Source organism: Orbicella faveolata, unplaced genomic scaffold (assembly GCF_042242905.1).
Source record: "Orbicella faveolata isolate gen_17 unplaced genomic scaffold, um_ofav_v1 contig_3, whole genome shotgun sequence".
In the NCBI taxonomy this organism is placed as follows: domain Eukaryota; kingdom Metazoa; phylum Cnidaria; class Anthozoa; order Scleractinia; family Merulinidae; genus Orbicella; species Orbicella faveolata.
In genome coordinates, this window is record NW_028301558.1 from 16,981,351 (window position 1) to 16,992,358 (window position 11,008).

An 11,008-nucleotide genomic window follows, 5' to 3' on the forward strand; every position below is an offset into this window, starting at 1 on the left:
AGCCCTGGCCCGTTAAAGTTAGAGAAGTTGGACTGAAGTAAATCTCAGAGTGTTCATAAATGCCTGATCGTAGGCTCCTAGCATGGTGCCTTCTCTAAGCAAAGCTGCATGTTAATAAGGCAACATGAAATTAAGGACGTCAGGAAAGATTTCCCTACTGAAATGACTTTCTAACCCATCCCTTATGCGATCAGAAAAATGTTTATTGGAAACGAACATCCTAGCGGTCCCTTATTTAGCATCTGTGGTCCACGTACTAAACAGCTTGGCACTAATTAAAACGGCATACAGACTATGTTGATCAATGATGTGCAACCCTAGTGACCTGAACGCTTGTTTGAATTACGAAAATGCTCGTGTATCAGCCTCCGCATTCAAAATTGACCTTGCTCATGAAGTTGATTAGCAATAGCGAGCGTTTTCAATCTAGGAGTAGGTATCAATTGTTGATTTAGCCAATTCTATGAGGAGTTCTTGAGATAGTGAAAACTGAATGGCTGTCAAGCAAAGAAGAAAGCGCTTGAGTGATCTCACTTGAGTTTATTGTTGTTATTTTATTCGCTACGTCCATGAACATCTTTAGTTCTGACTGAATTAAAATGTGAGCTTTATCATGATGTACATGTAAGCCTAGCCTTTGACTAAGAATCTAACACATAACATATTAAATCACAAGAGTCTGCAATCACTGTTCAAGAACTTTTTCTGTAGCGTTAGCTTGGTTTCCACTGTAATGGCAGTCTTCCGTCACTTGGTGCATACAGCGCAGGTCAACTCTCTCCCATTCACGTACGGTTTACACGGAAGTGAGCCACACACCCCTTCCACAGGGTACAGTAATGCACCATCTTTGTTGGCCTTGGTACCAGGGACATACTCCGCATCCTCGTCAACACATATGAAGTCACGTTGATTATTGTGTTTGTAGTATTCAGTCATCAGGTACCCATGATACTCCTCGGTCCAGCCAGATGGACAATCATTTCTCGCGGGCATCATAAGCATTGAGCCTCGTGTCTTAGTGAAGCAAACAGCACACACTGCCTCGTAGTCATGGATGTTTTTAAATGGGTTGAAACCGCCAGCGACTTGATACTCGGCGCCATACACGTATCCAGCAGCTTGATGTCCGTCTTTGTACTTGTCGTACTTTGGATTGAGTGGGAGACAGAGATAATTCGCTCCACCACCTTGGTGAGTGTGATACTCACCACCAATTATACCTAACAGATTAACAAGACGGGAGCATTAATGTACAAAGCCGCAAAACTAGGAGGGTAGGAAATGGTTCATGCGTGATGAGTGATGAGAGCAAATGAAACATTATAGTAAAAGTAACCAAGTTTAGCTAAAAGACAAGCATAATTTGTGGATTTAAGTCTCTTATTAATTCAAACTAAATTTTTAAATGAAACGGGATTTTGACCTCTCCCCCTCTCTTTGCTCCTCTTCCTGAAGCATTATTCTTCCCTTTGTTATCACAGGGAAACGCATTTCTTGATCGAAATACCTTTGGCACCGTTTTGCTTTTCTATGATAGCCGTAAATATATCGAATTCATAATTATTTTTTGTTAAGCTGACGACAGCTCCTCGTCAGCAAATGTGATGTGTGCTGGTCATAATTTGAACGGTTTGTAAGGATACAGTATAACTTATTGCGTCATCAGTGGTTCAGCTGGTGGGTTAAATATTAGACACCTGTCATTCTCGAGATAAAGACAAAACAACTCTTCTTTCCTTTTTGTATGTGGCCATTACAGATTAAAAATTTTAAAGCATTACTGAGCTAATTCCTACCTTTGTAAACAGTTTCAGCACCACTCGGACAGGTGGTCCTTCCCCAGCGCACATACTTCACTCCAGACTTTCCTGATTCTCCTGCAAAATTAATTAAACTAGCTGCTTAATTCGTCACAACATATTTGTCTCTTTAATCATGACAATTACAACTTCCTCAAATGTGATTGGTTCATACACTGCTATATTTTGCTCTAATTAATGTGCAAAGTTGTAATCGGACAGTGTAACCGGACAGTTAGCCGTAATCGGACACCTGTAATCGGACACCTGTAATCGGACACCTGTAATCGGACAGTTACATGAGCCAATCATTTTAAGTCCTCTCCACTAAATCCACCAATCACAGCATTAATTACAATCACTATAGTAACCAATTCAAGAGACTGACTTTCTAAAATGGTGGCGGTTTAGTCTCTGGTGACTGTTTTGAAAGAAACTTAACTGCCATTTTGCAAGCTAGTCTCCACATTTTTAATTATGATATTTAAAAATGACTATTAAAAGCTCTTTTTCAAATAAAACGTTTACTTCTGTGGGAAATTGTAACTGTTATGATTAATTGATAACAGGACATCGTGTCGTTCAATTCAGTCTGTAATCACACTCGTGATTAACAAATCGGACTCCCGCTTCGCGGTTGTCCGAATTTGTTAATCACTCGTGTGATTACAGACTGAATTCCACTCAGTCCTATTACCATTATTAATCGTGGTTCTCCTACGATATTGAATTGTAGTTGGTATCTCAGCGTTTCAGAAAGGTTGTATATAAAATGTACTACTTATGTAACTGGTCTTGTAACTATTTTTTTTATTTGATATGAATTTAGATCACCGGTAGGTGAGAGAGCTTCCTGTAATAAATATTATTATTATTATTATTATTATTATTATTATTATAATATTATCAAAAAACTATGTGTTGAATTTTCCTCCTAAAAAGGGACGGGATGGGCTTTACTCCTCCCAGTCATTCGTTCAGCTAATGTGGAAGACTTCCACCACTTGTTAATTCTTTTGCAACTTTTGCGACTTTTTCACTGCACTACTTTCCTTTTTACTAGTTTTATTAGTTGATGCTAGTTAATCACTGTACATGCATGCACCTATAGAATAATTTTAAAAACTACTATTATTGGAGCGGTTTTCACTTGAGTGACACGTAGGGGCCAAACCACCCCCCTAATGTTTCATGAAGGCTATATTTGCTTGGTTTATATATTTCTGAACCAAGTTTGGCAGACGAGCTTTCTTTGTTCTCCAGTTTATTTTAATTTGGAAGTTGTGACAAAATGTCAGATTATGACGTCATAATTGATGACGTCACCAAAACGTGCTATAATTTTTTGTAAAATCTGATAAAAAGATTATGTCATTGGAAAGGCCTTGACTTGAGGAGTAAAATGCCGGAAACCGTTTTTTGCTATGATGATTATTTTTCGAGATATGGTAAGTTAAATATTTTCCCCCCGGAATTTGCTTAACCATACTGTCCTTCTTAAGTCAGTCTCTCTGGTTTTTTTTTTTTTCAGTTTTATTCTAGGAAGGCTAATAATCTAGAAAAATAGAAAGCTTGATGTTGTCAAAAATCGTATGGTTTTAGAAATTTGATTTTCGGCTTTGTTGGGATGGTATTAACAGTAAAAAACGGGTGACGTCACAGGTTATGACGTAACAAAACTAATTTTAACGCAGTAACACTAGAGGGATAATTTTTTACTCCCATTTTCTTCTTTATTTTTGCTTTAGTCATCTGGCACATCACATGTGCAACATAGCTGCATTTGCTGGAACAAAATTACGGCTCCAATTTGGGGATTTTTCTCAAGGGGGGGACCCCATATTTTGCAGAGTTATTTTTCATCTTTAAAAATGCCATATTTCATTTAATTTTTGTGATATGGACAAAATTTTTTCAGGTTTCAACTCCCCTTGATGTGCTCGTTCGAACACATTGTAAAGAATATGCATATTAAAAACTTCAAAAGTGGCAAAAAACATGACGTCATCACTGTGACGTCACAACTTTGACATTTACTGACATTTTTCACGTAAATATAATTGGCAATAGGTCTCCTGCTCATCTGCCAAGTTTGGTGTAGAAAGAGTCAATACTTTTCAAGTAATGCGAAATAATGTGAAATACCCAAGAACTGACGAAACATTTGGGGGGTGGTTTGGCCCCTACGTGTGAAGTAAACCCAAAGCCTAAGTAATCACTCCGGTCAATCACAAAGAAAGGAAGAACATCTAATGAAACAATAAAAACTACAAATACAGGAAGCCAACGTAAAGCGCAGGAACACCTCTGCCAGAAAGTCTTGATTTCTTTCGGGTTTTTCTCTGATTGGATGAAACATAAAAGCGAGTTTTCTTTTTTTAACAATTAATGAGCGAGGTGATGCAAAACCAAATCCATGGCGAATTACTTTCCACACTCGAGTCATAACAGCTGTGGCAATATACCTTTTGGTCCAGGGGGTCCAGGACGCCCCATCAATCCCAGTCCATAGTTTAGACCGTCCCGTTCTGAAACAGAAAAAAAGAAACAGCGGCTGAAAAATCTAGATGCCAGTCAAATATATAGCAATACATGCTCTGATAGGTTATAAATTGTACGCACCTTGAAAGTACTTGGCCAAGAACTTAAAATTAGTCCTGGGTTGGAGCAATGCTTCCACTCTGCAGAAATGTAATGTAACAAAGAATAAAGACGTTTCTCTGGTTAAAAGAAACTAATAAAATCTAAGAAAGATAATTCTTAAATTCTTGTAGTTAGTGCAAAACTATTAAAACAGTAACAACTAAAATAATTCATTTCCACAAAAAACTCTAACAAATACCCATATCTCACTATAGAACAACGAACTGATGAAAACTACACTTAAGTAAAGCAAACTACACTCACCTGATAAAAAAATACACTCAACTGATACAAACTACTCTCAACTAAAACAAACTACACTCAATTGATACAAACTACACTCAACTGATACAAACTGCACTCAACTGATACAAAGTACTCTCAACTGAAATAAAATAAACTCAATTGATACAAACTACTACAAACTATACTAAACTGATACAAACTACACTCAACTGATACAAACAACGCTCAACTAATACAAACTATACTCAACTAATACAAACTACACTAATACAAACTACACTCAACTGAGTAAAACAACACTCAGCTGACACAAACTACGCTCATCTGATATCAACTATACTCAACTAACACAAACTAAACTGACACAAACTACCCTCAACTAATAAAGCATCAACTCAACTAAAAAACACTACACTCAACTCTGAATACAACCTACACTCAACTAACACAAACTATCACTCATCCAATACAAACTAAGCTCAACTAATACAAACTACACTCAATTGACAAACACTACACTCAACTAACACAAGTAACAGTTGCCTTATCCAAACTACACTAAAATAATACAAACTACACTCCATTACTAAAAATTTCACTCAAATGACTCAAACTACACTTAACTGGTAAAAACTACACACAACCAATAAAAACTATACCCAACTTACACAAACTACACTCAAAAAATAAATTTCAAACTACACTCAACAGACAAAAACTACGATCAGCTGATACAAACTACACTCAACTGATACAAACTACACTCATATGATACAAACTACACATAACCGATACAAACTACACTCAACTGATACAAACTACACTAAACTGATACAAACTACACTCAACTGATACAAACTACACTCAACTGATACCAACTACATTCAGCTGATACAAACTACACTCAACTGATACAAACTACACTCAACTAATACAAACTACACTCAACTGATACCAACTACATTCAGCTGATACAAACTACACTCAACTGATACAAACTACACTCAGCTGATACAAACTACGTCCACTGATACTATTACACTCAACTGATACAAACTACACTCAACTGATACCACTTACATTTAACTGATACAAACTACACTCATCTAACACAAACCACTATTAACTGATTCAAACTAAACGCAACTGATACAAACTACACTAAACCGATACAAACTACACTCAACTGATAAAAACTACACTTAACTGGTACAAACTACACTCAACTGATAAAAATTGCACATAACTGATACAAACTAAATTTAACTGATACAAACTACACTCAGGTGATACAAACTACACTCAACTGATACAAACTACACTCCACTGATACAAACTACACTGAAATGATACAAACTACACTCAACCGATACAAACTACACTTAACTGATACAAAACTACACTCAACTGATACAAACTACACCTAACTGATACAACTTACATTTAACTGATACAAACTACACTCATCTAACACAACCTACTATTAACTGATTCAAACTAAACGCAACTGATAAAAACTAAACTCAACTGTTACAAACTACACTCAATTGATTCAAACTATACTCGACTTATACAAACTACACTCAACTGATACAAACTACACTCCGCTGATACAAAACTACACTAAACTGATAAAAACTACACTCAACTGATACAAGCTACATTCAGCTGTAAAAACTTTGTTCAACTGATACAAACTACACTCAACTGATACAAACTACACTCAACTGATGCAAACTACACTCAACTGATACAAACTACATTAAGCTGATCCAAACTACACTCAGCTGATACAAACTACACTCCAATGATACAAACTAAACTCAAATGATACAAACCTCACTCAGCTGCCACAAAATACACTTAACTGATACAAACTACACTCAACTGATGCAAACTACACTCAACTGATGCAAACTACACTCAACTGATACAAGCTACACTCAGCTGAAAGAAACTACACTCAAATGATACAAACTAAACTCTAACTGGTAGTAACTTCTTTCTTCTAATTTAGAACACATTTTGAAAGTAATGTTGATTCCTGTCTAATTCTTGTGTAAAGGACGGATATACAAGTAGGAATTTTTGTCCTTTTGCCACCCTCTTTGGATTTTTTTTGAATTTTCTTAATCAAATATCTTTTGATAGGGCATCGTGAAGACAAGTATCGACGTTTGGAGATTATCTAAATTGTTTTCACTCTATCTGAGTGAGGGCACATGATGAAACTTAAATTTACCTTTGGTAATCTGCACCCACGTTAATCTTTAGATTTCTGTCTTTTAGAAATTTTTATTGAGTTCTTGTTATAGTCCAAATATCTAGTCAGTATTAATAGAAAATTCTAATTGTTTTTCTGTTTTTTGTTTTTTTTTGTTTTTTTTTTGAATCTGGTCTATCTTTTATGAACGCGCTTTTTCCCTAGCAAGTGTTTTATTTATTAAGTTTGAAACGTACCCAGCTCTTACACACTTAAATCAGCTGTTATTAGTTATTACTACGTTACTCCTTTCGAGTATTAAGAATCAAATTTTAAACAGTAAAATTTCCGCAATTGGTTCATTTTTTTCATTATGAAGGGACTTATCCGTAAAGAGAACAATGTGCGCTTGTGGCAATTAAGAATTTTTTTTGGATTTGTGTTGCGTTGAATTTTTTTTTTCACTTTATCCTTTGAAAATCATAAAACTGATATACTTACTTTTGCTCCAGGTCTTGTAGTCGTTGTAGAATATCCTCCGTCGAATTTCTTTTAACGGCTCTACGTTCTCGTAGTGGCTGGCCGCGTTTCTCAGCAATCTCCATACCACCGATGAAGTTTTGATCTTTTCCTCGACGAGTTTCCTCCATGGCAGAAATGCTGTGAAAGGCAACGGACATCACGAGCAAAGCCGCGAAAAGTACGCCGCCAAGAGATGTGCGGGAAAATGTCATAGCCAAAACTGATATTTCGTAACCTTTGCTTAAAAATGCACCGACTTTCAGTTGCGTTTACCTCAACAAAGCTGAAGTCAAAAAATCAATACCTTCGACGCGATGGGTAATTAGGTAAGAACAATACATTAGGTCATCGGCGAGAAATTTTTCGCGTTCGTTATTACAAGCCAATTACAATGAAAAACAAATTTTCATATTATTATTTAGATAAATTTATAAATATTGTGTTACTTGTACTACATGATTCATAGGACTTCTTTTTTTCGGTTATAAATGAAAAAGCTCAGCTATGTCTCTACATTGTTCCACTATGCTGAGGAACTGTAATACTGAACTAGTCGAGTCCTAAACAGACCACAACCGTTAATGATATCACATTTGAACCGCAATTTGCCTTTCTGGTAGAGACAAATATATAGTCACGTTCCTGTCCAAGGGCTATTTTAACCTAAATTGTAAACATCAATTGACTTGTAATTATCATGTCACATCGGTCAGTGGCAGGTACATCTCTGGAAAGTTACATCATTCAAGTTACCATGGAAACACACTTTGAATGGCGGAAAATTACTCTATCCCATTCAATTAATCAGCCCTGAGTCGATTCTAAGTGGTTAAAGATTGAAATTCTTTCGAGAGTAACACATATCAAGGACGATCTTTGACTACACGATCGGAAAAGGAGAAAACGGTAGTCTAGAAGCGGAAAGAAGCCTCAAAAATGTCAATAAAGTTATGTTGTAGATTACTTCGCGAGTAAGAAAGCACACGTTTTGTTTTTGTTTTGTTTGTGTTTGTTGTTGTTGTTGTTTCTTTTTTTTCTCATAACACCCGGATAACACCAGTTTACAACTAGTCGACAGAATTCCCCGGCAGGAAAAGTCTATTTGATTTTTTTACATATTCACCAAACATCTAGTAAAGGAATTGGGATTTTACCTAGGCTGCTGCTCATCGTTCTAACCCAGGAGGGACGACGGTCACAATCATACAAAACGCAAATATAGCACAATAATACTTAAGATCGATATCAGCCCGCTTCACCATTAAGTTAATTTGATTATCACCACATGCAGGTATACTGATCATCGTTGACACGTAAATTGTAATAGTTGCAAGCTAAAAGTCTAGATCTATTATGTCTCTCAATCAGTTATGATGACACTTTTCACCGAGGGATTCAGAGGATTTTGTCGGGATTCTTTCATATCACAATGAGGCATTTGCGACTCTCCCTTTATTTCATTATCTCATACGCACCTTAAGGAACATTTTGCCCTCGATCACTTGGCGAAGATCTCGAATATTGTCAAGCCTTTTTATAGAATTGAACCTGAAATTGTTCATGGCACATATATGTACACAATTCCGTCAGTGGATACGTTCGATGGCTGTGCACATGCAGTTTCTAATTTTAAGGTGTTTTTTCTCTATCTCTACCACAGCTATACGCCTGGGATGTTGACACAAAAAAATCTGTTTAGAAAATGAAATTATAACCCTTTGCTAGTAGCGATGTATTCATCATTCAGCTTAATTGCATTCGACCTGTGCTAGGCTCGTTTTTTTATCGATCCTAACTTTATGCAATCGCTGATATAAATCGATCGTTTGATTACTTCGCGTTTGTCTTTTCTTAGCCGGCTCAAAAAAGAAATAAATAAATAAGTAAATAAATCAGCGAGAATATGCACCGCAGCGTGTACTTTTAGCTTATTGACGAACTATGTTGTGTTGTTGACAATGCAGCTGAGTGAATGCCAACGGTGTCGACCAAGATTATGTCTACCTCAAAACTGATCAGCCTAAAGCAAAACGAAATATTTATAAAATGTAGTGGAATAATTGCCTTTTTTTATGTACAAATTGGCAACTCCCCCCATTTTACAACTGTTTGAAACTTTTTTCAAACTGTATAGCCTCTAGCGAAACAGAGAGCGTATTCTGTCGGATCTCCATGTTTTTAATATTTTTGATTGAATGAAAAAGCGAGCTACTTCCTTCAAACGTTGAATTAAATCACGAGGATCTTGGTAAAGTGTTTTGATGTGCGATCTTGTAAAGCTAATTTTAACTGCCGAACGTGAAAGAACAACGGCAGAGGGAATTCTGTCCAGCAGTCCCTAAATGAATTAGCTTAAAACATTGGTCTATGATCGTAATGGCATTTCTTGCCGTTGCGTTACCTGACTGAATGAAAACGAGAGACAGAAGTGTCATCAGTTGAGATGAATATCAAATGAGCAATTGATTTTAGCTGTTTCGTCAACTTTTTACTGGCAATAAAATTCTTGCAGTTGTGTTCCATGTTGATTGGTATCCTACTGCTGTGAAAAAACTACTATGACTGTATTATCTGCTGACTGACGGTTTGAAAACTGGCAAGCACTGTTTGTTGGTTTCAAAGGAACGTTCAAACATAAGCATGCCGCAAATGGAAGATACAAAGAACAGTTTAGAGATTCCCCATGATATTATTTTCATCTACTGTCTTGGTACTTTTTTGGCGGAAGCGGTTTCAGGCCTAGGATTCCGATATTTTCGTTTCACTTTCATGGGTTTCATTCATTCTTTCGAATATTTGGATCATTTATTTACTTTTTCGCAGGTGTTAATGAAAAGTAATCGTGTGAAAAAGCGAAAATGGCCAAGAAATAAATCAATTCACGTACCTTAATCATCCTTGGGTTCCATACAGTTCTCCTCCACCCTTGCAGATTGATCTGGAGCTATAATGTCCCTTGTTCAGTGTGCTGCGAAACTCGAGACGCCGCTGTACTGAATGAGTCTGATCCCTCGCTGGTCGCGGAAAAAACTTTCGAATTCTGCTCGAGCTTACTTATTTCGATCGTTCACATTCAAGTTAATAAACATGATTCCAAGTAGAAATCCCACAACGCAGAAGAAGAACAGAAATAATAAGACGAAACGCGAAACGCGGTCATCAAACCGTTTTTCTGAAAGCGCCATAAACACAGTTTGCGCACTGATTCAGCTGATACATTGACTTTTAAGAATAGAAACGAGCTAGTGTGTTTGCTCAATAATGTAAAGCATTTATGCAAAATTACTCACTAGACGGATTAAAAACCTGACACCTATTGTTTGTGTTATGTACCTTTAGATTGAGTGCAAATATTTTTTCTTTTCAGTCTCGATGCCTAAGCTTATTTGATTCTTGTTTGATTCGGTACCATTTGAATGTTATAAGATCAAATAATTTTTGCAACTGGTTGTTTTGAGGAAAACGAAACAACGCTCTTAAAAAATGTGGGTTGAAAATTAGGCCGGGAAACGACGTACTGTTGACAAAAATTTATAGGTCCCTTACTTTAGTTTTTTTATGTATAAAATTTGGAAGGAAAGCGGAGAAGATG

At 36.4% G+C, this 11,008-nt stretch overlaps 1 protein-coding gene across 2 annotated transcripts; it reads right to left on the reverse strand.

The window, feature by feature from the left end:
* Positions 1-520: 520 nt before the first annotated feature.
* On the reverse strand, positions 521-10,641 carry LOC110063227 (uncharacterized). Of its 2 annotated transcripts, XM_020770194.2 has the most exons (6): positions 10,304-10,641; positions 7,396-7,554; positions 4,425-4,483; positions 4,268-4,330; positions 1,800-1,880; positions 521-1,223 (listed from the first exon to the last, which is right to left on the reverse strand). In XM_020770194.2, the coding sequence occupies exons 2-6, from the start codon at positions 7,542-7,544 to the stop codon at positions 748-750; spliced, it is 828 nt and encodes a 275-aa protein (XP_020625853.2). In that variant the 5' UTR covers positions 7,545-7,554; positions 10,304-10,641; the 3' UTR covers positions 521-747. The 2 variants fall into 2 exon arrangements, with proteins under 2 accessions (XP_020625853.2, XP_020625846.2); XM_020770187.2 differs by lacking the exon at positions 10,304-10,641 and having other exon boundaries at positions 7,396-7,732.
* Positions 10,642-11,008: the final 367 nt, after the last annotated feature.